Source organism: Geospiza fortis, unplaced genomic scaffold (genome assembly GCF_000277835.1).
Source record: "Geospiza fortis unplaced genomic scaffold, GeoFor_1.0 scaffold874, whole genome shotgun sequence".
NCBI classification, from domain to species: domain Eukaryota; kingdom Metazoa; phylum Chordata; class Aves; order Passeriformes; family Thraupidae; genus Geospiza; species Geospiza fortis.
In genome coordinates this window covers 1340971-1368768 of record NW_005054456.1, presented here as the reverse complement: position 1 = coordinate 1368768, position 27798 = coordinate 1340971, and the positions used below count along the sequence as shown (strand labels likewise).

At 41.3% G+C, this 27798-nt stretch overlaps 1 protein-coding gene across 3 annotated transcripts; it reads left to right on the top strand.

Moving 5' to 3' along the window:
* Nucleotides 1–371: 371 nt before the first annotated feature.
* LOC102035937 (integrator complex subunit 6-like) lies at nt 372–22165 on the top strand. Of its 3 annotated transcripts, none has more exons than XR_004082436.1 (17): nt 372–538; nt 961–1050; nt 1366–1549; nt 2365–2493; nt 4349–4512; nt 5567–5719; nt 7326–7458; nt 13234–13328; nt 14086–14196; nt 15856–16071; nt 16549–16672; nt 17208–17350; nt 18007–18238; nt 18857–19249; nt 20625–20718; nt 21141–21442; nt 21879–22153. XR_004082436.1 is itself a non-coding variant. In XM_005427829.3 (16 exons), exons 1-16 carry the CDS (start codon nt 419–421, stop codon nt 21238–21240), a joined length of 2481 nt encoding a protein of 826 aa, XP_005427886.1. In that variant the 5' UTR covers nt 372–418; the 3' UTR covers nt 21241–22165. The 3 variants fall into 3 exon arrangements, 1 of the variants encoding a protein (XP_005427886.1); XR_004082435.1 differs by having other exon boundaries at nt 21141–21517; nt 21879–22150; XM_005427829.3 differs by having other exon boundaries at nt 21141–22165.
* The last annotated feature ends 5633 nt before the right edge of the window (nt 22166–27798 follow it).

The window sequence follows — 27798 nt, the reverse complement described above, 5'->3', positions numbered from 1 at the left end:
CTTTTATCTTGGTTTTACCTTTGCTGTTACTTTGGCAGCTGCATTTCTGATTTCCAAACTTGGCAGTTTCTCCTAAAAAAATATTTACATGCTAAATCCAAATACTTCTATTAGCAGCATCATCTCTGCAGCAGTTTTCATGGTAATGCGAAGTTTTTCCAGTGCTTGGCAGTGTGTGTGTTTCTTGGGTCTCCCATTTAGGTGTAACCATGTTTCACATCAAGCTGTGCATACCTGGATTAGGTGTGTGCAGCATGTAAATGGTGCAGTGCATCCGTTAATCAGGAGTATAATTAATTTTTGTTGGGAAGAGAGATAAATGCCAACTTGCAGTTGATTGCAGTTTGCTGCTAGAATAACTAATAAGCTATTTTGTTTTATGTAACAGGCTGGATGGAAGGAAAACCACGCAACATTCATGAATGAACTGAAAAACCTTCAGGCTTCAGGACTAACTACCCTTGGTCAGGCACTCAGGTCATCGTTTGACTTGTTAAATCTCAATAGATTAGTGTCTGGAATAGACAACTATGGACAGGTAAGAAATCTATCTATCTATCTGTAGTCTTCTGTGGTTTTTTTTAAATTATATTTGGTGAGGGATTTTGGTGGTTCAAGTTCCTTTTTGCATTTAACTTTTTTTAAATGTTGGATAGCTCTCTGTAAGAGCTTGATCTGGGAACTCATGTTTTCTTATTATGGCTACTGAAAAGACCCTGGAAAATGCTGACATTTTTTTTCCTCACTGAAGTACAAAGAAGCAGAGTATTAATGCCCCAACTGTAGACGCACAGAAGTAGCCCATCTTGTGTAGTTCTGTGTGGTTCCACACCTATTTTTAAATTACAGGATTATTTTGAAAGATTGCTTATCTTACTGTTTATTTTATAATGACAAAATACAAGCCTCTCATCCTGTGTGTTAAGGTTGCTCTTAGCATTCTTGTGCTTTTGTCTGTAGGGAAGGAATCCGTTCTTTTTGGAGCCATCTATTTTGATTACCATCACAGATGGAAACAAACTGACAAATACAGCTGGAGTCCAAGAGGAGGTAAACTTTCATTAAGTTCTTTCAAGTTGTGATTGTGCATGTTGGTGCTATGCTGAGATGAATATTAATCAGTTTTTTCCTGCTAATTGTACTTCTTCACTGTTGACCTGTTTTTATAGAGAATAGAAACCAGCTATCCTGTGTCTGCCCAGCCCCTAAATTCATAGTCTGTAAGGGTTTTGAGATGAGAACTTCAGATAAATTAGTGGGTTGGAGAAAATGGGGTCTTTTACAGATAAATGAATGAATTTAGATATGATGTTTTTATCTGGTTTGTCAGATACTGGAAAATGTTCTTAAATCTTTTTTTGCCAGCTTCATCTTCCATTGAATTCTCCTTTGCCTGGAAGTGAACTAACCAAAGAACCATTCCGCTGGGATCAAAGGCTGTTTGCTCTGGTGCTGCGCCTGCCAGGAGCTGCATCTGCTGAGCCAGAGCAGCTTGGGAGTGTGCCTACTGATGAATCTGCTATCACACAGATGTGTGAGGTCACAGGAGGTAACTGCATGCTTTTTTGCTTTGCTTCACATTTGGCATTTGCCTTGAAATATTTATTTTCCTTTTATTCACCTTCACCTTTGATTTGTCTGTCTGCATGACTCTGTGTCCATGTGAATCCATGTGGTGCTTTCTTGGATTTCAGTAGCACAGGAGAACTTTAAAATAAAGCAATATTCCTATTTCAGATCTAGATGTGAGAGCATTTTCTAAATGCAGTAGGCGGTTTTGAAGAATTTCTTTGGTTATTCTGGATGTTGGCTTTGCTCATCATGAGGGGGTTTTAAAAAAAATTTTGTTAAGTGTTGAATTGAGCAGGACTGCTATTAGTGAGATGTTAATTCTGCTGCAGGGCTGATAAGCTAAATTTAATCTTAAAAAATTAATTCTGGATCCTATTGCTTGATATGTTGATTAGATTTTTTTTTAATTGGTGCTTGGAGAAATTGTTGTGTGGGAGGAGGAGGTTTGGGTAGACAAAAGCAGATAGATTACATAGTCTTGGTGAAATCAGGCCTTCCTAAGGGCCTCTATAAACTTGGCCTCGGTCCAGCCTGATGAAGCCTTAGTGGCCTCTTTTTAGTAACAAAATCTCAGCAGGTTGTGGGCTTTTGGTGCTTTTTCTTGATTGTATTGCATTTGCAAAGTACTTTGCCTTTTGCATAAGCTTGTACAGAGTTTGTTTGTTTGTTGCTGTTATTTTGGATGAAATTGCAAGCCTTGGCAGTGTGACTTAGGTAATAAAACATCTTCCTTAAGTAAGATTTCTCAAAACTTGCTTTTCTGTTTCCCCATGTAATTTCTCTCTTGCATAGGTCGTTCATACTGCGTTCGGACACAAAGAATGTTGAATCAGTGTTTAGAGTCTTTAGTTCAAAAAGTCCAAAGTGGAGTTGTTATTAACTTTGAGAAGTCAGGACCAGACCCAGCTCCTATTGGAGAAGGTACAGTGATTGTTAGTTTTTTCCCCTGTTCCTAATGTTTAAGATAAAATGTTTTGTTTGTGTGTAGATGTCTTTAAGTGTCTTCCATGTCCTTCCTGGCAGCTTTTCCCTGTAGTGTACAGGATTTTACACCTTTTACCAGTGTTAGTTTGATCCTTGCTAAGTTAAATGATGCCATATGTCTGCACATGCTTGTATGGATCATCTACTGCTGGCTGGCTCTGTGTCACTCTTTTTACCTCTTTGGATGGCTGAGGAAAGGAAATGTTAGCAGGAAGCATTTAAGTTTGAATTAAAGTGTTGTCAGGACTGTACTTAAAATAATTAAATCTAGCAGTAGTGTATTTAAACACTTAAACATCTCTAAAGCAATCTCAATGCTTAATTTTCTGTAGATTTCATTCTGCTAAATGATCACAGATCAGTAAGATGCAGGTGAACGTTCTTAGCTGTGAGTGAAAAACTATGCAAAGAACAAAGAATTACTTTGCTCCCTTGAGTCAAGTGTATAAGAGGAAAAGAGGAAAGTGCACTCCAAGTGTGAAGCAGTTCTTCAGATTTGCAGAAGTTCATGGCTTAAAGGAAGAGGAGAGGGCTGACCAGTTTAGGAAGTTAGGATCCTGGAATATCAGAAAACATAATAGCTTTTAGCATCACCTGAATATTCTACCAAAGCCAGCTTTGTTCCTGCTTTCATTCTGGAATCAGCTTTTCCTATGTTTGTTTTCTCCTTTTGCTTATTTAAAGAAGGCTTTCCTATAATGCTGTGCTGGACAGCACAGCAGCAAATTCCCAAATGTCTCTGGTGGCCCAAATGTTCTCTCCTGTGTGGCAGAATGACTGGTGACATTTGGGGGTTTTGTTACCTTTATTTCTGTCACATTTGAATGGTGATGGACTGTGGATATGAATGTATAAAAATGTCAAGACTTTTCTTTTCTATGGAAATTGAGAAAGTCCTAAACTAGAGAGAAATACAATAGGATTTACCCAAGCTGTAAAAATCACTGTTTTTATAATGCAGAGAAACCAAACTGATGTGTCACTGAAACGTTTATGTAACCATAAATGTTTCCACAGTATTACTGGCTAATTCTCTAAAGCAAGGAAAGCTAGTAATGTAAAATCTTTTAAAACAGGGAAGATTGGTGAAGTGGGTGATCTCTGCTGTGCTGTTTGCTTTGAAGAGCAGTCTTTGAAAAGTGCTGGTTACATCTGTGGTGCTACAAAGTTCTTTATCCTCAGCATGCAGGAGTGTCTGTGCTGGTGGGCTGGCAGGGAATGTTGGCCTTTGCAGCCCCTAAACTCAGGCTGTGCGGTTTAAGTGATCTGTGAATTCCTGTAATTAAAAATGTGGCAAAAACTGCCTCCTGCAAGATGGATCCAACTTCTCCAAGGAACTTTGCTCCTCTTCGAGTTTCCATGTGTGGCAGCATCAGTCAGTGGGCACTGCAGCCCTTGTGGGAATGAAAATGCCAATTCTCAGCCTTTCCAGGTGCAGCAGAACCAGCAGCAGTAGCTTGGTGCTGCCTGTGGGAGCTGTGTCAGACACTGAGCTTAAGCAAATACATTTTCCACAGTATGTGAATATGCCTTGCTGCACTCACTGTGTAATGGCTGTGCCACAGGAGCAGAAGGGAGATCAGGGCAAATGTTGTAATGTTTCTCAGATGATTCTGTGATACACCTGGATGCATAGGTTATTTCAGCCTCTGATGTAAAGATCTGTATGTCTTTGGAACAAGAGTAATTAAATGCCTTACTGGCTGCTAATACAGAAATTTTGCTAGCAGACAAATGGCATGCATGTAGCTTTTCATTTTCTTTTTGTTATTTTGCTTTGTTTAAATTTTAGATGGACTTGTTGATTCATCCAGGCCCATCAATTCATTTGCTTCTCAGCCGTGGCATAGTTGTCATAAACTCATTTATGTACGGCCTAACCCTAAAACGGGTGTTCCTGTGGGGCATTGGCCAATCCCAGAATCTTTTTGGCCTGATCAGAATTCACCAACACTGGTAAGTAAAATAAGTACAGAAAAAAGGATTCTACACTAATAGTTGAACAGAATGAAAATAGATAATGGTAGAGTAGTTTTTACTTTCTCTGTTTATAATATGATGTGACTCTGCTTTAAAAGGTTAACAGAGTGGTGTAATCTAATGTGGATACTGTAACCTGTGCCATTTCTTGTATCCAGAAAGTTCCCTTCCATGTGTATGGTTAGCTAATTTGCTGAATGTTTTTAAAAGGTTAAAGAATTGAACTGTAAAATACTTCATGTAGCACAAATCATAGTAAGCCTATTAAATTTTAATCAAAGCTTTATAAAATTCATTAACATGGAAAAAGGAGTATTTGTTTTTGAAAGAAGATCAACCATGGGTTTTTTTCCTTAGTATTACTTCATGTGTGGACTCTTTCACTAGCAGGAAGAACTAAAGCTGAAGCAGTAGAGCTACTCCCTGCAGAAAATGAGGAGAAAGCAGTATTAATTTCTCCTTTTCTTACTGAAATGATCGTACATTTGGCATGCCTTATTAGTCTATCTAAACATCTCTCTTTTGTTAGGCATGTTCTGTTCCTGCACTTTGCAAGTGCACAAGGTACTGTCTGTCCATTCTCCTTGCTCCCACCTCCTGATTAAAGAGGGGAAACAAAGAGATTTGTAGGGAGTTCTTTGAGAGATTCTTTGTGAATTGAGTGCCCTCTCCCATCTGTTTTTCTGTGGACTTGAAGATGGGAAGAAGCGTTGAAGTTTCCTTTAAGCCTGTGTTGTAGCTCAATTGACATGAAGGCTTTTAAATATAAAGATAAATAGTGGCATATTAACCCTGTTTTTCTCTTGGTGGGAAAACTGTATCAGTGTGAGCATTTTTTTTCAGTTAGAGAAATATTTAGTTTATATTCTATTATGGGAGCTTGTCTTTTATTTTCATCGAAGGAATACTGTGGAAACTGAGTGTTTCAAGACTTATAGGATGGTGAAATACCCACTTGTGGATTTTTTTAAGAAAATTGATTTGTTTACCATAAATATGTAAAAACTGATACCCTTTTCCCCCCTTTCAGCCTCCACGCACAGCTCACCCCGTGGTGAGATTCTCCTGTGTGGATTGTGAGCCCATGGTCATAGACAAGCTTCCTTTTGACAAGTATGAGCTGGAGCCTTCACCCCTCACCCAGTACATCTTGGAACGAAAGTCTCCCCATACCTGCTGGCAGGTACTTGCCCTTTATTTGATTCTGGAAATGTAATGGGTTATCAGTACTGATTCTAGAAATATAATGGGTACCTCAGTCTTTGCAAGCCTGAAGAATTGGGGTCTGGTTCAAGCTCTGCAGCAGATGAGAAGAAACATGTCAAGGTTTCACTTACCTCCTTTCTAAGAGAATTATTAGGAGTCAGAATTGAGTGTTCCCTCCACAGGCTTTGTAATCTCATTTAATTCTCTTTCTAGGTCCATCTCATTTTGCTAAGAAATACGCCCCCCAGGTTCCATTTTTGGCTAAATTGAAATTCTCTGCAGGCTTCCATTTGCTTACAGGGAAACCCAGCACTAGTTTCCATCATGTTACCTAATGAACAGCTGCAGATCATTTTCACTGGATGGTTGAGGCTGCTAATGGGAATTGAATGGAAGCTGTTGATCCCATTGACTAGATTGGCCTTGAAGAGGTCAAAGTTCTGTTGCTGAAATCCTTTGTCACGTGATGCTTTTGTAATTTTTTTAATAAGTTTCTGTGTCCTCTCTAAAATCAGGCTCCCTTCTTGGTGGTGTTCTTTTAAATATTAGCCTAATGTGTACTCCAGGAGTATGCTTAGTATGATACTTTAGTTGGAAAGGTGAATTTGGAGGTGTCTCTGTTTTTATATCCCTAATAAATGCTACAATTTAGTTGAAAATATGACAGGCATATTCAAAAGAAAAATTCAAGTTACTTTGAAAAAACTAATCTCAAAAATGTCCTTTTTCTTCTGTTAGGGAGATTATTTGCCTGAGTTACTAAAATTACTCGTCTGTTTTTCAAAAACTGCTTTTCTTCTCCCAGCTACACATCAGACCCTTACAAATCAGAGAAATAGGCTCATTGTCATAGAAACCATGCAACAAACCCAGTTTCTTATGCCCTGAAAAAAAAACAGAGGAAAGCCACTTGCTATTTGCTGCAAGGTTTATTTTTTTCTAGGAAAACTATTTTTGCATTAGATGTGGGTTATTTTGCTTGCCTCAGTCAAGAACATCTACCATTTTTATCCTGTTGAAATATTGTTTACATGTATTGCTTTTCAGGGTTAAAACCCTCATATATGTGCGCTTAAAAAATAAAGTAAATTTTGGCACTAGGCACAATCAAGACATTTCTTGAGTGGTTGTTTGTTTTGTTTAATTTCTGTGCTTAAAAACGTTTTGCATTTCTTTTTATCAGTGTTGTAAACACTAGTTGTGCTATTTTTGAGTCAGAAGACTAATTTCAAATAGCTTGTTTATTTAACATTCCTTCAACAGATGTCCCTAACCTGTTTTAAATAATTTCAAAAACTCTTCAGGGCATCACTTCACAGTAGTTCCACTAAAGCAGTAAAGATTTCTCTGTGAAGAGCATTTCCACACTTTCTGGATGTACACTAAATGTTGCATGTCTCAGTTTGGTGACTGGGGAGTGTAGGTCCATACTCTCACCCTGATGTGTTCAGATTCATCTGTGCTTGATAATTTACTGTCTTAATGCAGTTGGATTCAGATGGACTTGAATTTTTAAATGCCCCATGTTTACTGTTCTTCACATTCTTCATTCTAATGCAGTGCTCTCTCTTATTCCTTGTCAGGTATTTGTGAGTAGCAGTGGAAAATACAGCGAGCTCGGCCACCCGTTTGGGTATTTAAAAGCAAGCACTACTTTAACCTGTGTAAACCTCTTTGTGATGCCTTACAACTACCCTGTTTTACTTCCATTGCTAGGTAGGTAATACATCTGCATTGCACTGCCAGTGCAGCTGCTCCAGAGTAAAAGCAAAACAATAATGGTTGGTGTTCTGCCTTAGTTTGAGACGTTATAAAATAATGGAGATCAGAGAGTAGAGAATGTTGCAAACTCTTTTAACTTACTTTGGGAGGAGAGGATTTTCATACCCCCTCTCCCTTTTTTTCTCTCCAGCAGAGGAGGAGAGCTACCTGCTTCCAGTGCATGTTTGATGCTGTTCACCTCCTAGACACGTAGCCTCTTCCTTAACCTGGAGTAAGCTTCAACCTCCATTCTTTTCCCTCATTTAGGGTGTGGTGTATCCAGGTTTTGCAGTTGCTCTTGTAGCAGCTTATTTTTTACTGGAAGATGAGATGCAGTGTTTGTCACGGGTGTTGGGAAGAGGGAATTCCCTTATGCAGTTCAGAGCAGTAAGAAGGAATTGAGCAGTGAAACAGTCTGCATTTCTTTCCTGCCCAAAGGACCAGGTTTTGGTTTTGTTTTTTTTACTCCCACAATGAAATTATTTTCTAAGGAAAGATAATATGAAAGGTGCTGTGTGAGTAACTGGCATAAAGGTAATGGCAGAGAGGAGTTTCCAGAGTGTCACTAACCCTTTCAGTTGCAGATGCTGTTATGGCTTTTTTGTTCTAGTTTTTGTGCATGTTTTTAGTGATACAGAAGAACAGTGACCAAGAATTGAGTCTTACTGTCTTACACAGGGTTTTTCTATTCATTTCTAGGAAAATAAAAAGTTCAGAACACAATTTAGGAGTGCTTTTTTGTAATCCTGGTCATAACTAAAAAGGAAGAAACTTGTGCTTGCTCATAATGTGTCTTTTATAGTTATCTATGCAGCCTGGTAATTGTCCCAAAGTGTGCAAGGAGGATGAGAGTTTCAGTGACTTTGTGGTTCCTGAAATACTGCAGCAGATCCACTAGCTGAAAAGCCATCACTGATCCGAAGTTAACTTCCTTGGTCATTTTGATGTTGACATTTGCAGTTCTGCTGAGTCTTCCCTGGCAGCTCTTGTCTTCCCCCTGCCTCTTTTTTTACAGGGGTGTAAAGCTCTTCCTTCTCTTTGAGGAATGGCACTTTTCAGTGTGTGTAGTGCTATTCTGCAGTTTACTCACCTGGTAATCCATTTCTTATATTTCTGAAGGCTCTTCAAAGGAAAATGCGGAGTTTCCACATTGCCTGAGTTGTAAAGTGGATGTTTCCTTGAGGTCATGAATCCCATGCATTCCATGTTGTTCATACAAGCACACAGAGTTACCTTCAGATCTCCTTCCAGGGCTTTGTTTATCCTTGGTCTCTAAGGCATGGTAGGATTAAGTTCTATGGAATATACCTTCAACACAAAAGTAGATCTGGATCCTTTTCTACTTGGCACAGAAAATGAGTGAGATGATAAGCAGCGTGCCTGGAAAATTATTTGTAGATGATTTTAGCAGTACTGACTCTGTATTTGGCTCTGTAGGTAGGAACACTCCTCCTGTTCTACCTTCATACACACCAGTAGTGGATACTGATGGGTCAGCAGAGGACTGATAAAAATGTGTAAAACCAATTTTTCATTACTCTCACCCAGATTTAAAAGGATGTGAGAATTCCCAAGACCAGGAGAAGTCTGCTCCTTTCAGCCGCTACCTCCATATTGATCAGTGTGGTTCTAGTGGCTCCTGCCCTACTGGTAGAATATTATGTTGGAGGACTGGTTGGGACAGTACCATGGATAATCTACCTCTGTTCCTTCTGGTGACTCTTCCAAAGACAAAATCACTTTACAACTGTATATTTGTACTGTATTATCAAATGTGTTCAACCTTAGAAACAGACAGTAAGATGTTTAAAGATTTTTTTGCTTGCATTTTTGTTTTCCTCCTGCATTACTGAGCAGGTGAAGTTTTAAGTCTCTTTTTGCAAAATAACGTAAGACAGCCCTACAAACAGGTAAGATAGGTAGGCATGAGGCAGGTTGCAGGTGATACTTGAGAAAACTGAAAGAAGTTGTACTGGTCAGTGGCCAAAGGAGGTGAATTGTACCACATCCTATAGCTTTGGTGATTTTATGTCTTGGTTTCTGCAAGAGTGGATTTGGGAATGCTGTAGCTCCTGCTGGTGTTTAACTCCAGGGCCTGCATTCAGAAGCTTTGTAAGGGAAAGGAGCCAGTTAATAGGAGTTGATAAAACAGTGAAGGCACACAGTCTGTGTGTTAATGGACTCAGGCACTGTGCTTGGTTGGCTGACAGAAACCCTGGTCCCTGGTCCATTTCCAGCCATGATGGACATGTGGGATGAGCAGCACCAGTTTGCTTTCAGACAGCTAGAGAGGAGTCCTGAGTAGCTTGGTGGTGGTTTGCTCCCAGAACTGAGGTGGGCTGCAGTTCTTTCTGTTCAGTGGGAGGCTGCTGAAGGCAGAGCTTTTCACAGGCAGATGCTGACGTGCTTCAATGCTGAATGCTTGGCCCACAGATGATAGAAATTTCCTCTTGAAGGATTGTGCAGAGCTGTTGTACTTCAGGTGCTGTTCTGTTTAGAAACATTGTACAGCCAAGTTCTTGAAGCAGAAGTTGAAGGAGGGATTTTAGGGAAAGCTAAGTAAAGATGAGGTATATTTCTAAATGCCTTCTGCCTTGCCTAAGATGTTTCCTTGGTTCCTTTTAGCTGCATGGGTGGGAGGACAAGCACTGCTGGGCAGTAGGAGTGACTGTGCATTGTCAGCAGAAGCAACAGTGAAACAGCCATGCAGGAAATGCCTTGAGAAAGTGGTTAAATACCCTTTTTCTGTGGGTCTAAATATGCAACAGGATGAGCATTTAGAAAATGTCTGCCTGTGAAGGACTGCAGCATGGACAGCTTCCTTTGATGCTTTTACAGGCTCTGTGAGAGAACCTGCAAGTAATGATTTTATATTTCGGAAACTAAGGGCTGTGTTCTCACCAGCGTGAACACAGCGTGCTGTGGCTCTGGGAGGAACAGCGAAATACTTCTGATACATTTTGTATCAATGGGGAAACAGTCACACAACACCTTTCTTAGGTAATGATGGATGCTGTTTTCCATTGCAGTGCCTTATTTTTGCTTAGATGGTTTGCAGGGAAGGATACTGTTTTCTGTGAATGTAAAATCATGAATCTACTACCTAGAATAGAGGATTAGTGCCTAATTAGGAGAAGTACAGGAGTCAACAGGGAATGGTGGTGTACTTGCTGAGGTAGAATTTAATGTGAGTGGTGATTTAAAAAATAAAAAAAAAAGTTCTAAGTTTTACTTTGGGTTACATGGTGCATGACTGTTGTAATTTAGACTCCAGCTGAACTACTTAAATTACCTGCTGACTCTCCTCTTTCTCATGATCTCTTTTTTTTTAACTGTTCACTGATCTTTAAAGGTGCATCCAGCCCCCTTCTGTAGTACTGAGTGTTAAAAGTGTGTTTTGTGTCCTGTCACAATTTGGTTGTTTTGTACATTAATCTGAAGTAGATAAAGACTTTGCAATAGAATTTTCAGTTAACTGGTCTGTGTGATTTTACCTGATCCCTTGAGTTGGTGCTTGCAGCCTATTCCTAATGGTTTCTAATACCATGTTCCCAATTATACGGTGCTTTTAACTCCCTTTGAGTTCAGAAATGAAGAGAATTCTGCATTAAGTAGACTTTGCAGATATTAGTATCTGAAAATAATTAGGTAGAAGGAAAACTAAATTGTGTAAGGGTTTTTTTCAATACTTCTTGATTTTTATCTGCAAAAATTTGGGGTTTAATCTCTGAAAGACATAGTTAACTGGATTATTTTTAGTTTGGTTATTTGTATAAATCATCATGTGCAGCCCAGGGCACAGGGGAAAAAGTGCCTTTCAAGTGCCTGTGTTGCAATCTGCTGACAGTGTGTGTCTCAAACTCTCAAGGTAGAGGCAGGTAAGATGCTGATGGTGAAGTTCTCTCTGAAACTTGTGGCTGTGTTCACCTCCCTTTTGAGAAGGTGGCAGTTCCTGCAGTGAGTTTGTGCTGTGGGGAGGCTGATTTTTAAAAACTGAAGCTCTGCATAGGTTGGAGAATTTTTTCCTGGGATAGCAGAGATCAGGGAGGTGTTTTGCATTTGATATCTGGGAGTAAAAGTGTGCTGTGGATTGGGAGCCCAGGTGGCTGAGCTGAGGAGTGCCTGTGCCGTGTCACTGTGCCCATAGTGGTACAACCTCACAGTGCAGCGAGTGAGACACCAATCAAGTGCTGATAAGGGGTTTAAGGTTCAAGCTGTACTCAACCAACCCATAGGCCGTCAAATATTAGGACATACTACAATACTGAACATCTTGCTTTTTAAGTTTTTGGTTTTGTGTTGAATTTTGAGAAGGGTGTAGTTTAACTTGCATTTTGCTGCAAAAAGGAAATAGGTCTGTGAAATAAGAATGGAAGGGGTTTTTTTTTGCCACATGTCATCATATCACCCCGGGTTCTTTTGGATAATAGTGTAATAGTGCTAAGCTTGAAGTATATTGAGATTTTAAATGGAATTTTGATTTGTCCTCTCCAACTCCAGCCCACTTTTTTCAGGCCAGGGAAGAGGAGAAGTAGCATCTCTAGTATGGTTTTTATATAATCCAGAATTCATTTAGATTGGAAAATACCTGTAATCAAGTGTGGTTTGTCTATGAGAACTTGGGAAGTAGTATCATAACATCTGTTCAATTTGTGCAGAGTGCTATGCAAGTCAAATTTTCTTCTCCAAATACATCTTCCTGAAAACTCAATGTGAAGAAAACTATTTCTTTGCTACATCTGTCTTTTGCACACCCTCTTCTGTGCATCTCTGTCTCCTGCAGCTCTCCCCAGTTAATTTTTGAACATCCCTTTTTCCAGACCTGCATATCCTTCCATTAGCCTCACTTTGACAGCATGCTACAATCCTACTAAGAACCTTCATTTCAGTGGATAATTCATAATTGCAAATGGTAAATTGCAGGATGCTGTGTTTGGTGTAGAGTTCACAGTGTGCACAGCAAATAGGCCCACACTTCACCTCAGCCATTCCTGAAATCCAGGTGCACACCTGGAGTGAGCCACGTGCTTCTAAAACACTACCCAAAGCAAGAAATGTCTGCTTGCCCCTCTCTTAAAGGACAGCAGTTTTTGTAGCTAATTTCTCTCTCTTGTCTATACCTGTGGGAGACTTTGCTGCCCTGGCACGAGGCAGGTGTTGTGGCTGGAGGTAACCCCTTGTCTGCCAGGTGTAGCTGCTGCTGTTGGCAGCAAGTCCAGCAAAGCTGTCCAGAAGAATTCCCTGATTTGACTTGTTTTATTCTTTCCTTTTGATGCCAAAGAATATTTTTACTGGAGACCAGAATTCATCATACAGGTTGAACAGAAGAAAGCTGGTTTGAAACTGAAGCTGGAACCAAATTAATGTTGTTTGATTTAATCAGATCCAGGGGCTCCCTGATGTGCAAGAGAGAGGCAAGGGAGGTGAAACTCTTAACAGGTGGATCTATTGCACCTTCCATGCTGCTGGTAGTTGTGTGCAGTGTTTAAGTCTGGTGTACCTTGTAAGTTTGCTTGTAATGGGGACTTGCTCTGGATTACCTACTGCAGCTAGGAGTGGGGATTCCCAATCCTTCACACCTCAGGTTAAGAGCAGTTTTTGGGGGGAAGCCCCACTGGGAGATGGGTGTGGGGAGAAAACGGGGGGAAACCTGGCACGTATGATTTTGGACAAAGGTAAAAGTCTGGGACTGTATAAATGACACCTTGTTTTGTTGTTTTCCTTTTGCAGATGACTTGTTTAAGGTTCACAAACTTAAGCCAAATCTGAAGTGGCGGCAGGCTTTTGACAACTACTTAAAAACAATGCCTCCTTACTACTTACTGGTATGTTCCTCTTCTCATCTCATCCTGCGGGGTATAATGGCTGGTGTGGCCAGAGTCCTTTGCATCATACCTCTTCCCAGTAAAGTTTTTTTACATAATTATCATGGCATTTTAGGTAGTTAACATTCTGCCTTTCAGAGGTATGTAGATGAGAGTAGATATTTTTAAGAATTAAAAGAATTTGTAGAAATACTGAGGAGGAGGAGTAGCTATGTTAAGATATTAAGTGTTTAATAAATGTGTTTTCTTATCATTAAATATTAAATGAATTTTGATCAAAAGTACTTCAGAGCATTCAGAGAAGCCAAATTTGGCATTATTTTATTAACTGGATAAGGAAAATGCAGCTTAGATTGTTTGTTAATGTGGGTGAAGTGCTACAGCTTGGGAAGCTGATATTGACTGGGCCAAATAAAGGGTGGAGGGAGGCACTGTGTCACCTTTTACGTGTAGCTTGGACAATGCACCTCAATATGGACTTGCATCATCCCGGCTATTCTGGACCTGAGCCTTGGAGTGGAAATTGCCAGTGGCACCACGCTCTGTGGTGTCTTGGTGATGTGGCATAATGTCCATTGTGAGCTAGTTAGACACCAAACTCATGTCACATGTTATCTGAATAGACTTGAATTTTAGTGGCCAAAAGTGGAAAAGCTAGAGCACTAATCTATGTGCCTTAGCTTCCTATAATTGAGCTTATAAATTTCTTTTTTAAATACTTATTCTCTTACTATTGTGTATTTTGTTTTCCTTATAGCCATTAAAGAAAGCCCTAAGGATGATGGGAGCTCCAAATCTGATATCAGATAATTTAGATTGTGGACTTAGTTACAGTGTTATCTCTTACCTTAAAAAACTCAGCCAACAGGTAGTATTGATGAAACCTTTGCAATTAGAAGTGCGTTGATTATTTAGTTTGTGGTAATCTCATTATAAAGCAGTTAATCCCTGTGGGAGTTCATATGGGTGTGCAGCATATATTATAATTGAAGATTGGTGAGCATTTCCCCTGCAAATATGGATGAATCCAGTATGGTTCTGTAGCCAGTGATTGTGCCTTCTGTAAGTGGTGGAGAGGAATGCAAATGAAACCTCTTCAGCTATACTTAAAATATTTGCTAGATTTTAAACTCCAAAGATAATCATTAATTGGATTTATGCTTCCTCTTGCCGTTGTTCTTCACAGCTGAAGTCAGAGGCTTGCTTTCAGTCTCATGTTTATTTCCATGTCTCCCTTGGCAATGCGTATTTTCAAAAAAAAATTACTATGTTCTTGTCCGTGGGGAGTAAAATCACAGTTCAGGCTTCATATCTGAGCTTCCTGTTTCCTTCAGGTCAGAGTCTATGTGTTAAGTGTGACCTGGTGGGAAATAATCCTGTCTATCCTTTTCTCTTTGCCAAGACTGCCATCCCAGGTGTAAGGGCCTGGAAGTTCTTCCTCCTTAGCACGAGGAGCTCTTAAAACAGCAGTTCAATATCTAGAAAGCAGTGGGGAAGCACCCTTTAAAATTAAAAAGCAAAAATCCTCCGCCTTAAAGAATGCACAAAATACATCCCAGAGCCTCTGAATGACTGAGCCTCTACTAGACATAAAACTTCCTGTGGTATTTTGGTAATCCAATGATATGCAAATTGATATGATTTATCTGCACTGTGGAGTTGGAATGACTGGAGATGGCTGCTGTGGCTCTCACAGGCGTTCTCAGCACATGGAACAGTTTGAATGTGTGGAATGCATTATCAGCTGCTCTATAGGCACAGGCAATTCCAGAATTCTGCTGTGCTCCTGCTGTCCTTAAATTCAATTTCCCACAGATAATGAAGCAAACTGTGCAGAGGAGGAGATCTGGGGGAAGTGGCTTGCAATCACAGTGGGTTCTGGGGTTTTGGTTGGTTGGGTGTTTTTTTTTTTTCTTTGGAGGTATTGCTAGTGGGTAAAAAAAACCTTAACTCTGAATACAGTTAGAAGTTAATACAGTAAAATTCTCTGTAGCTGTAATAAGAAATCTGTGCTAATTGGAGAGGTGATACATTTTTAGAAATGTACTCATAAAACAGATTTCTATTGCAACTTTTCTCCCTTATATTTTTGCAAGCATACAGGGCAAACCTTAGTTCATAGGTTCAAAAATAAACTGAAATTTTATTACTGTGTCTGAGTAATACTATTGTTTTAAATGCAATTTTTTGTAACCTGAGGATCCTACCTTCCATTTTGTTTTTTCTTTCCTTTTAAAGATGGTTCTTCAGGGACACAAGAGAGTCACAGACTTGCAGCAAAATCAGGGAATATTCACAGACCTCCTACTGGCATATAAATTTAGATACACTGGCTAAATATTTTTCCATATGCTAGCACATTAGGATTTCTTTATGCTTGAGATCTAATCTATGTAATCCAATGTATCCCTGGGTAGGTAGCAGGGAACTAAATTTGTAGTTTTATTCTGCTAATGTACTGTGTGTTTTGTACTGGAAATGTGCAGTGCCTGCTGATTCTTTAACTCACGGTGTGATTCCATTTTAGACAAAAATAGAATCGGAACGGATAATAGGTTCAGTGGGTAAGAAAGTTCCACAAGAAATTGGAATAAAAGTGAAAAATCACTCCAGTGGCCTCTCCTTGGTACACAGTAGGGATTTTAAACAACTGCTGCAAGGGATCACTGGGGAATCTCCACTGAGACTGTCAGAAATGAATGTTAAAGAATTTGCTGGATTCCACATAGGACTTTTAAACAAGGTAAACAGCACTGTGATCTTGCATGACTAAGCAGTTAATCTCATCTGTTTTATATGGGTAACTTTTATGGATTTAGTGTAGAAGAAAGTACCTTTGCTGTACTGTGATGAGTACAGCATAGATATAAAGAGGGAGAAGAGTAAATGCAGATTTTTTGCACTTGATTTTGGGACACTGTTTGAAAACCCCGTGGTAGTTCATGAAAATTACTGTGTTTTAAGTGCCAGTCTCTGCAAAAGACAGCTATTGTTGTTCATCCACAAATTAATGTGCTTACTCTTAATGGAGCTGAAAGCACTAATGCTGAATAAGGTCGTGTTGAAAAGACGGCCACTGAGCTGCTTGTATCCAGTTATGAAGCTCTAAAGTTACTTAACATTTTTTAAAAGTTAATGTTATTACAGTTCTTAGTGGAATTTCTCCATGCGTGAGAACTGTTGGATTAACTGAGAGTTACTTATTTTGTTACAAAACTAGGACTTGAAGCCACAGGCATTCAGAAATGCATATGATATTCCTCGTCGCAGTCTTCTAGACCAGCTAACGAGAATGAGAACCAACCTTCTGAAAACACACAGGCTTATCTTGGGGCAGGATGAAGGTAAGGAATCACAATTCTTCATTAAGAGTTTGAAGAGAATACATCTATTTTTGTTCTTTCCTTAAGGTAGTGGTTCTTGGTGTGAGGGCAGAGGTGGCCATTGCATCTCTTGCTGAGTCAGACAATGTCCTTTTCTTAACTCTGAAGGGGAAGAAAGGAAATCTTTGCCTTCTGTCATGCAAGATGTGATGCTGGCTTTGAAATTTAAAAATAAGAGTTCCATGGGAGAGCTTTCACATTCACCAGGATTCAGTAGACATGTGTTATAAAGTGATGGGAGCTTAAGACAGAGAGCAGCTCTCTTTGTTTTTTGTGAGGTGCTGGTGATCTAAAGATGCAGTTGTCGGGATAGAAATTAAACTTGCTTATTTTTTATTCTTATTATTATTAGGCTTATTTCCACAATTGTAGTCTTAGCTCATCCTCTGTAGTCAAAAGAAATAATCAGTTCAAGTTCTTAAATGCTAACGCTTGAGGTGTGAAGTTTGTATTGCCTTAATTTTAAGACTAAATTAAGATCTTGTTTCTGTTGCAGACTGCCTTCATAGTGTTCCTGTTGCTCAGATGGGAAATTACCAGGAATACCTGAAAATGATGCCTTCACCTCTTCGGGAAATTGACCCAGATCAACCAAAAAGACTCCATACATTTGGCAATCCATTTAAACAGGACAAGAAGGTAGGAGGGGCCTTGCTGCCTGCTGTGCCTTTATATTTAATGCAACTTGAAATAATTTGTGTGTAGGGGGATAGAATATAAGAAAATACAGATAGTGTAGAAAGTAATCTTACCCCAAGGAATTGCAACTGGGCCAACTGTCAAAGATTAGGAACAGGCCTGACTTTTAACAGGCCCCAGCTGTAACCAGTGAGAAGAAGAGGGCTATAAATGAGTGGGTTGGTTGGTTGAGAGGGGAACTGGAGTCAATTGGCTGCTTTGTGAAGAAGAGTGAATGCTCTGAGGAGCTGCCCAGGAGAAACACCAAGAAGGTGTGAAACTTTTGCGATAAGGAGACAACAGTATGGAACCCCTGCAATAAGATGACAACATTTGTGCATAGAATTTCTCCCCCACAAAAACAATACATTGCTAACCTGTGCAGGCTGTGGAAAGGAGGGATGTCTCCCATGTGGTCCAGGAGGAATGTGTATGGAATTGTGCTGCTTTACAGAGTGGCACTGGGCTCTCTCTGATTACGGTGGGTGTGTCTGTTCTGAGAGCTGTCAAGTGTTCTGAAAGCCACTTGAGTCTGAACACAGAGGGACTCAATCATCAGTGGATTGGTCAAACAGTTGCTGCTTTGTACTGCTACTGAAATTATTACTTCTTTTCAGGGTATGATGATAGATGAGGCCGATGAGTTTGTGGCCGGGCCCCAGAACAAGATCAAGCGTCCCGGGGAGCCGAACACGCCGGCATCGCTGAAGCGGCGGCGCAGCCTGTCCCCCCTGCTGCGGCGCCCGCAGGCACCGCCCGTCGTCACCAACCACGTCGGGGGCAAGGGGCCACCCCCTGCTCCTGGCTCCCCCTCCTACCTGAGCCTCAAGGGGATCCCAGCAAGTAAAGGTATGCTGAGCTGGGGTGCAGCAGCTCGGGTAGTGGGGGGATCTGGGGAGGAAGGGAAAAGGTTCTGGCAGCGCGTCCGTGCGTCGCTGTTGTGTGGGAGTGGGTTTCTTTTGTTGGCTTAGGTGAACAGGTTGCTGCTACAGCAATGAAATCTGAAATTAAAACAAACTGTTTGGAGATAGAAGGTATCTCAGATCGGCTTTTAGTTTTTCTTTGTGTATTCTGTGGTGAAGAAGGAAAGTTAAAATACAGTTGTTTCCTTTCCCACAAATAGGAATTTTCATACCCACTGATTGCAGCAAATGGAGTCAGAAGAAAACTCTGTTAGCTGGGTTTGGGGAAGAGAAGGAGGACATGAGTTTTACTTGGGAGTCATGACATTGCACTAAGAATACAGAACATGGTGACTCAGCAGTAATGATAGGACATGCAGCAGTCCAAAGGAGAAGTATTCCCTTGGTCACATCCACAGCTGAATAAAAGTGTTGGAGTATTGTCCAGTGCTGTCAGATTGCTACACACTATAGCACTTCAGACAAAAAGGATACAGAGCTATTTCTGTTTGGTTATTTGATGCTGCACTTATGCACCAGTAAGATACGTATTTTTCACTTGTAGATACCAGTAACAATGTTGTCCAAGATGGCAATGGAGAGAAGAAAGCAGAAAATTGTCAGTCAATGGAGAAGCAAATTGATGGCTTACCTGTGCAAATGGCTCCGGTGGTTCCAGCTGCTGTGGGAGAGGATGAGATGTTACCCAATGACTTAGACTCCTTGCCTGTTGAATTCAATTGTTTAAGTGAAGATGGGTTGGATCATAAACCTGGTACCAACGCACTTGTTCGAGGGCCTGTGAGTTACAGTGTGAGTGGAGATGACCAAAAGCGGGCCATGGAGTCTACTTCTGAATCTGTGCCAAATTCCTTTAAAATAACACCTACCATGTTGGAGGGAAGCAATGCTGACATCAAAATTAAAGTGATGAAAGAGGTTCGCAAACCTGGAAGAAGTAAGTTATTTGGGTTTCTTTATTTTAGTAGTATATATTATATGTGGTGTGAGAGAGAAGACTTTTCCTGGAAGGAAGGAGCTATTTTCAATATACACACAACTTCAGATTTTGAGTAATTTCTGGTTGCTCATAAATGAGCAATGGAGGGGCAAAAAAGGAGGAAATGCTGGGCAGGTGAGTTGAGGTTCAGACTTGTGCTTGGGAGGTTGAGTGCCAAGTCACCCTGCTTTGCCCTTGAAGACAGGTTAACAGGTCTAAGAGGTGCCCTGTAAAAGCAGCACCTTTCAGAGGTTTTGGTTTTGTTACAAATGATCTAATGAGACTGAATACTCTGCCCTAGGCTGCACTGCTCCTGTGTACACAAAGTGTACTTGTTGCTGTGTGTCCATCAAAACTCCCTTTTGCAGGGCAAAGGCGCATTTCTCTAAGGGTGTGCATCTTGGAATATGCTTGAAAGGGAATAGTAACAGTTTATAGCAGAGTGATCTTTCAAAAAAATTTTTTGTGAGACTAATTAGTGATGAAACACTAAAAGTTGCAAACTCTTAAGAATTGAAGACTAAAAGTGACAGTCTGCAAAGTGGGCTCATCCAATTTTATACCAAATTCATGCCTAGTAAATGGTGATGCAGAGTGAAACTGTTCAGTGTGAGTCACCTGTCTTGCTGCAGAATTCAAGCAGTCATCAGAGAAAGAAGCTAAATTGTAGTGACTTGAATATGTAATTTGTTCAGAGGTCTCACCATTTATGCTCCCTCTGCTTGCTGCATCACTCTGAGCAGACTCTTGATCACAGCACCATAAATGTATTCATACAGGGGTCAGTTATGGGAAGTAGTGAAACAATACTGGTTTTAAATTTGTTTCCAATTTAATATGTCCAGTTTATTCTTTTGCAGTGGACATACTTACCTTGTACCAATGAGACAGTGTTGTGCTCACACTAAGGGATGATAATTTGTCTTTCTAGAGATGTAATGGCAACCTGTACTTGCAGAAACGATGGCTCCAGGCCAGATCAGGGTTTGGTGGCCCTGTGTGTGTTAACTGTGATCACAGAAATAGGAGGCTTCTCTCTACCAGCCTGCATTTGCTGAGGATAAATGTTCCTACCTGGTGCTTTTTAAAGGGAACCTTAATCTTTGGTGCCACATTTGAATTCCCAGATCATCAGTATTACTTTAAATTATTCTGTCACCTGTGTTATGCTCTTAAAGCTAGTGCAGGTGTTTTTCTTGCCTTACTTGTGTTTTATCATACAGAGATACATGAAACTAAGCTTTGTTTTTCCTTCTTGCCTCTTGAGCTTTTCTGCAATTTTATCTGCAACATTCATTTTTAATACTTGGTTGAATTTTTATCTTTTTTTTAGATTATGAAAAAATATTTTCTCTTCTTGAGGAGGTGCAAGGACCTATGGAAATTCAGAAGTATTTCATTGAATTTGCTATCAAGGAAGCAGCAAGGTTTGTATAGATAGAAATGACTCAGAGTCACAAATTTAATATTAATTTAGATCATGGTAGTAAATAATAAACTATCAGGGCTAGTATTCTGATTTTCTCTTTTGACATATTTAAATTATAATTGTTTTAGTGGTCAAACTACTGTTACATTTTTATGTAGTAAATTACATCAAAGTTTAAATATGAATTAGGGAGATAACAGGTTGTTCTTGAAGACCAGCTCAAAATACGAGTGGGTTGGGGAGGGGCAGATGTAGTAAATTAAATTTTCTAGCTATTCTAATGCCAGAAATAAAGCAAGCTCTTCCCTACTGGAAACAGAGAGCCTCTGGGAATACGATTTGTCATGGCTGAACATTCTTGAGTTGTTCAACTGTATTTTTGGAAGAAGAAATTTATATTGCTCTCCCTCTCTTTTGTAGGTTTAAAAAACGGGTCTTAATACAACATTTAGAGAGAATACTAGAGGAACTAGATTTCACCAGCCCACCCAACAGAGTTAATCATGTCAACAGCAGATAATAATGAACCAGCCAGACCAGTGCGGACCAGGAACGAGTTTGCTGTGCCACAGAAGAGTGGAAGAGGACGAGGCTGCTGCCCTCACCATCTCGGCAGTCAAGTGATTTTACTGTCACAGTCTGAGAAGAAGCAGTGGAGCTTTAACTTTAAGAGCCTGATTCGGCAGAAGCTGGGCTATAACCTTAAGGATTTGCTATGAAAGGTGTGGCTTTTTCCTGTGGAGGGTGCTCTTTGCTCAACAGGCGGAAGAAAATAACCATTGCTGCCCCTCCTGCAGGTGATGAGAATTTACTCATTTGAACGCTGTCATTAGACATTTACGTGCTATAGGCAGCAGGTTGCACTAAAATGGGGCACTGTCAAATGCACACACTGTCTGCATCGTGGAGAGAGCCCGTGTGTTCCCAAAAAAACCCTCCCAGAAACACCTGCACTGGTAAAATTGCATGTTGCCACCACAGAGACGAGGGTCTTGTTCCCAAGAACTGCTAGCCATGCCTTTAAACTTGAGATTCAGTGTAGATTGAGAGTAAAGAAACTGCTATTGTGTTAATGAAAGCTAAAGACAGCCCTGTGACTGTTACCACCTGATGGTCACTAAACAATCTACCTCAGACTCTCTTCTGTTTTGTCTGCAGACATTATGAAAGTGCACCTGAGGCTTCCCAGGTCCCCGACTTCAGTTCTCTTTCATCCTGTGAGGAGGACGGAGATTCTTCAGGTGGCCTTGGCACACGCTGTGCTTTGGAAGCACTAAAAGGAAACGCTTTTAAAAACGTGTATTTTAATGTTCATACAAAAGAGATTATTTTGAACAGTATTGTTACCAGATCACTAATTTGATATTTTAACTGTATAAATTTTTTGGAACATATGTATATATAAAATAAACCATTTTATTAATTTTTAAGAAGTGCTAATCTGAGGAGTCTGTAGCGGGCAGCACTGAGTTCCTCCAGTTGTCTGTTACCAGCAGACTGAGGATATTTTTGTAAAACCAGCTGAACGTGGTCTTTCACATCCTCAAACACAGCTTGTGGTGTTAGCTGCAGAATGTGTTTGTACCCTGGAGCAGCTGCCCAGGTGTCACTCAGCTTGGCCTCTGGGGTGCACATTTTTACTCAGTTTTGAGGGCCCTAAGTTCCAGTTTACCAAACCCTTGGTTACCTGAGCTGGTATCCTCTCCTCTGTTCCTCTTAACTATTTTGTCCCAAGGCAATTCCATATATGACAGGACATACAAAGAAGACTGAAGCCACCTGCATATAATTTTTTTTTCTCCCTAAAGCAGTACAGTACCAGTAATGTGCCAGTATGAAGTGGCTCTTGGGACGAGTGTGTATTTTCAGTTGTTTGCTCATAACCTCCTCTGATCCTCTAACAGCTTTCTTTAAAAGACAGGTTAAAGTTGTGCTTGTGCTGACTTGTGCTCTTGGCCTAGTATGGAAAATATCCCAGGGATTCCAGTGGACTGGCCAGGCAGGGAAACAGATTCTCCTGATGAGCCTGTACTTCTCTGTTCCTGCTGGTATTTTTAGTACAAACCAGCCTGTGAGACATCTTTTCCATCCGCTCTCAAGCAGTGGCCTTGGTTTCCTTGGAAGATGCAGTTTGACCATTGGAATGGCACCAGTGAAATCCAAGAAGGAAATGAAATTCAAGAAGGAAATGAAATACAGCAGCAGCAAATCTCTGTCACAGTGGATATGAATGAAGTGACATGGGAGAAGGCATACTAAAATGTGCCCTGATTCTTAGAAGTTACTTTTATTCATCTGTGCAGATGAATAAAATTGAATATTTATTTCAAAACCCACAAATACCTTGAAATGATACAAAGGAGCATTTACTCCTTCAGATTTCATATGGCAGCTGTTTGTCACTGTGATGGACATCCCATGCCAAGTGTTGGACTCTTGTAAGGGATTTTATTTACAGAGGGTCAGATATACTGTGCATACCTCGTTGTAAAACAGCCTGGTTAAATGCATCAAGTTGCCTGTAGTGTGCTATTCTTGAAATAGTAGGTGATAAGAGGAGACAGCATTCTTCCTAATAGTTAATGGCTGTTTTAGTTTTCATCACTGATTCCAGAGACACTCACTTGATCATTGTGTGTCTGAGCAGGGGCCATATTTTTCACCAGTGACCTTTGCAGTGTGTAACTCTGCTCTTTTGGTGGGATGCAGTTGGCTGCCAAATCAGCTGCAGGGAGCTGGTAACTTCCATGCACTCCTTTGGAATCTTGCATCTCAGAAGCTACAAAATATTCAAGTGCAAGCAGTGGGAATGTTCCCTGACCTCACCATTATTTTATTTGAATAGATTGAATTTGAGTTAGAATATTAGAGCAGCAGAAACCATGTAGTGAACTGGACATGAACCTTCATAAGAAGGAAGGAAGGAAGATGTCCTCAGGGGTTGTCAGTGGAGAGATGAAGAAAAAGGAGCAACAGCAGTTGATGAGAGCACACACAGCCCTGAATTCCACATGGAAATGGCTCATTTAGGAAGCAGCACAACTGGTTTAAGAAGATTCTTAAAGGAGATAATTTCTTGTGAGCCAGACCCCAGTGCTGGATGTGGGTGGGACGTGCCTTGGACAAACACAGTCCCAAGCTGTGCTGGCACTCCAGGGACAGCCAGGAGAGCCATGCTGGTGTCAGGCCTTGCCTTTCCTGGGACAGAGCACAGCCCAGCAGCACGAGCTGTGTCACCAGGGCTGTAACCTGGGTGACAGCTGAGCCTCTCACAGCACGAGTGTCCCTCAGCAAGGGCTCAGGAGAGAGGATGGCTCCACTGATGCATCCTGGAATTGGAAGCCATTCCATTCGTACTTTGCTTAAACTTACATGTTTGAGCCCTTGTTTATGTAAGGTTGAAATAATGTGGCACAGTTGAACGTTGGGATGTAGGGAAGAAACGTGGCTCTATGTTTCCTGTAAGGAGCACTGTTCAACAATCTGAGTTAACAAATTTAGCGCTTGCCTTCCTTGGGTTGGAAGGGTTGTGAGGTACTTTGGAGCCTGGATACCTGTGTGAGTTCTGCTGCATCTGAGAGTTTTCTGACCCTCTCTTAACTAGGCCTCCTCAGTATGTGTTACCTTTATTTTTTCCCCTGTAGACATCAAGGGTTTTTCCTCCTAAGCCCTGCAGCTCCCAGGCTGATCACTGTGGCAGGTGTCTGTTGGGTGCTGCTGTTCCCACTTTGGGGGTGCAGTGCATTTATTTTATTTATGTCTGTTCTTGCCCGGGTTTAACCAGCATCAGAGAGTGATTGTCATCTTCCAAAACAGCAGAGGCTCTTACTGTGCTGTGCTTGACTGTGCTGTGGTCAAGCAATTTTATGTCTCCCTTTGCAGAAAACTGTAAAAAAACCCCCTCAAACCTATTTTTTGGTTTTTTTTTTTTCCATCTGGTAATTTTCTCTTGGTTCTTCCTCTAAACTGCCTGGCTGAAATGGCAGCAGCATATGCTGTTGAGTTTCATTTCTTTTGGTCTGTTCTTTAGTATCTACTCAGAAACTTCTGATGGAAAAATACAAGAAATGCATTACCTAACAGGAACAAACGGTTAAAAAAAACCTGTAAAGCTCAATTACAGTGTTTCATACCAGCAACATGGCAACATCACACCTTTAGCAAATGGACTTGAGAGTGCTTGTCTTGAGAATGTGCAACCTAGTTAAGCAGAAAACAAGGCCGAAGATACTTCAGATCTGGCAGACAGAAGGTTTGGCAGAGATCTGGAGGAAGGATGTTAGTCACTGGAATTAAAAGGAGCTGCTGCTTGCAGGTCTGCAAAAACAAGTTGAAGTCTATCCTAAGTGGAAAAGGAAGAAACTGGAGAAGAATGCCTTGGGATTTAGCAAAAACCTGGCCTGCAGGAGTTGTTAAGCTGTATTCTAAATCTGAATCTTGAGATCATTTCAAGGAAGACATAACAAAAAATGCTGAACTTTCCTGAAGTTATCCATTCAGTTGATCTGCATCCTGGCTTGTTGTTTCATCACTGAAAGACTGTTGGCTTGGCTTTGGCATTGGTGTTTTTCTTGTCTCGGTCTGTGATGTGGTGTTGTTTCTTGGTAGTGGCTAAAGCAGTGTGGCAGGGGAGCCCTGTGGTTGTCCATGGAGCTGGAAATGCAGACAGGGGGTGTGGGAAGAGTTGGTGGAAAAGGCAAGTGCTGCTTGTGTGCTGTGGGAGGTGGTTCAGCTTCACCTCTTCCATGTCAGAACCTTCATTTTAAAAGTGCACAAAATGCTTTTTGAGGCTGGGAGCACAGATCTGATGCCTTGAGCAGCTGATTACTCAGAGTTCAGAGGATGGATGTGCCAAGGAAGGAGTTAAATTGTTGTACAGACTTGTACAGCCTTGTGGTAAATGCTGGAGCATGTTTCCATAGGCAGTGGAAGAACTGAGCTGCACATGCCTTCACCCACACAGCTTTGCCAGGAATGGGGACTGCTGGTGCCATGTAAGGAAAATTGCCCTTCACCAGGAGCTGGGGAGTGCTCAAAGCAGCTGCATATTTCTTCAGATTTTTAGCTTGGGATGAAACTCTCAAACAATTTATATTGAAGTCCAGAAGAATAGTTTGGCCTGGGAAAGGTGTTGGAATGGAAACCTCAGATGAGATTTTTGCTGGAGATGTGATGTTTTTGAGAGCTTGGGGAAGTTTTATCTTTACATCTGCAGTGGGAATTTGATGGCTGTTTCCTAGTCCTGGATCATGTCCAGCTGCTGTGGAAGTAGCTGGATCCTTGGCACTTGTACATGCTTGCTGTCATCTCCATCACTGTCACTCCTCTAATGCAAACAGTCTTGCATAATGTCCCTTCAAATATTGGACACCTCTGGCAATTTGCTGAATCCCAGTGCTCCACTTGCCACTGCTGAGCAGCTGGTAGGAGGGACAGAGCTTTTTGGGAATGATCCCCATGGTGTGTGCTCATTTACAAAGTACTTAGAGCAGAGCCCTGCAGGATGCTGAACAGGAGGTGTGGGTTTTGAAGCATTTTGGTAGTTGTTAGGGCAAAGCTCTTCTTGCATGGTCAGCCTGTTTCTTGTCATTTATTCCAGAGTAGGGGTATATTTAAGTGTTAAATTGTATTTGTAAATATTTAATATGTAGAATATATCAGAGAGGTTTTGCAAAGGATGGAGTTGGGAGACACCCCTTGCTTCATCTTGCAGCTGTGACCCGTGAGTTTGTGCAGAGGTGGCCCTTGCAGAGAAGGATGCTGGGCTGTGCTCAGGTTTTCCACAGGTCAGGGACTGCTCTGGAAGCATCCCAGGTCTTGGATCAGTGGCAGTAGGCAAATGGAGCTGATTTTTGTTGGGTTTGTGGAAATGTACTTGCTGTTCCTTGAGGTGGTGGTAGCAGTGTGAGCAGTTCCTGTCTGGGCACAGCTTTGAGAGCTGAGGAGGCTGTTGGGGTAGTTGGGGTTTGAGCAGCCACAGGTCTGGTCAGGGCACGCTGCTCTAGTGGCTGCCTGATCCCCTGGCACTGGGTGTCTCAGGGATCAGGGGTGCTTTCCTAAGTAGGACAGAAATAAAAATGAGCCCTGTTCCCCAAGACTAGAAAGTGATTAAAAAAAAAGGCATTTTGCTGATTGCAGATGATTATAATGCAGCTGTTCGACAGTGACATCCCAGCCATGGAAAAATAACATTGATTCTTTGAGCTGTTTTCCAGTCTGCACAGCATATTAAAACCCTTCATGCACAGCTGGCACATTTAACTTTGATTATGTTGTTGAAGTGACTGATCTGAGAGCAGCCTGGATCCCAGTTGCTTGCAGAATTTGAAAATAAGATTGTTCCAATTCATCTGCAGTTGGTTATTTTGGAAGAGAGACAAGCTATCTAGAGCACTTTTAGGGCTGCTAATTAAAGTCTTGTGGCTCTCTGAGAGTGCCTTTAAAGACGGATGGAGGGACTTACCCAAGGTCATATAGTGTGTCACTAACAAAGATGATTATAAAATCTGTGCCCTAATTTGGTCTTGCACACTTGAATTATTTCCCTGGTGTGGACAATCCTACCACAAACCAGCACACTGCCTGCTGGGCTCTTGTACATGTCAGTGGGCTCCTTTTTCCCTGTGCTCTCCCACCTGCTAGCTGGGTCTGGCATGGGAGCAGCATGAGGTGGAGGCAGGGCAGGCTCCCTGCTGCTTCCACACAGAGGTGGCTGCAGTGGGTGCCTTTTGGCTGGAAGTGTGCTTCTGGGGCTGGAAAAAAGCAGGAGCTTGGAAAGGAAGGTAGGAGGACTGCAGAGAAGCTGCCCAAGCCTTTTGGCACTTGTGGTGGTGCTGCCTCTTTTTTAGTTTGGATTCTGACCTGAGCTGCTCCAGCACCTTTCCTTTCCCAGCTCAGTGAAGGCACATTTTGAAATTCCACTGGCATCCCTGGGTTCAGGGCTCCTCCCTCTGCACACACAGAACTTAGGAACTGCTCTCCAAAATGATCATTAGTGGAAAAGGAGACGGTGGGGGACTCGGGAGCTCTGGAAGAGGCTGTTTTAAGCGTATCCCATCCATCAAACCCTCCCGCAGGA

Excerpts from the sequence above, each read along its gene's own strand:
- LOC102035937 (XM_005427829.3), top strand. The coding sequence starts at position 419 with ATGAATGAACTGAAAAACCTTCAGGCTTCAGGACTAACTACCCTTGGT. Across the intron at positions 5,720-7,325 it reads CTCCCCATACCTGCTGGCAG|GTATTTGTGAGTAGCAGTGG; the intron begins GTACTTGCCCTT and ends ATTCCTTGTCAG. Across the intron at positions 14,197-15,855 it reads TTAAAAAACTCAGCCAACAG|ACAAAAATAGAATCGGAACG; the intron begins GTAGTATTGATG and ends ATTCCATTTTAG.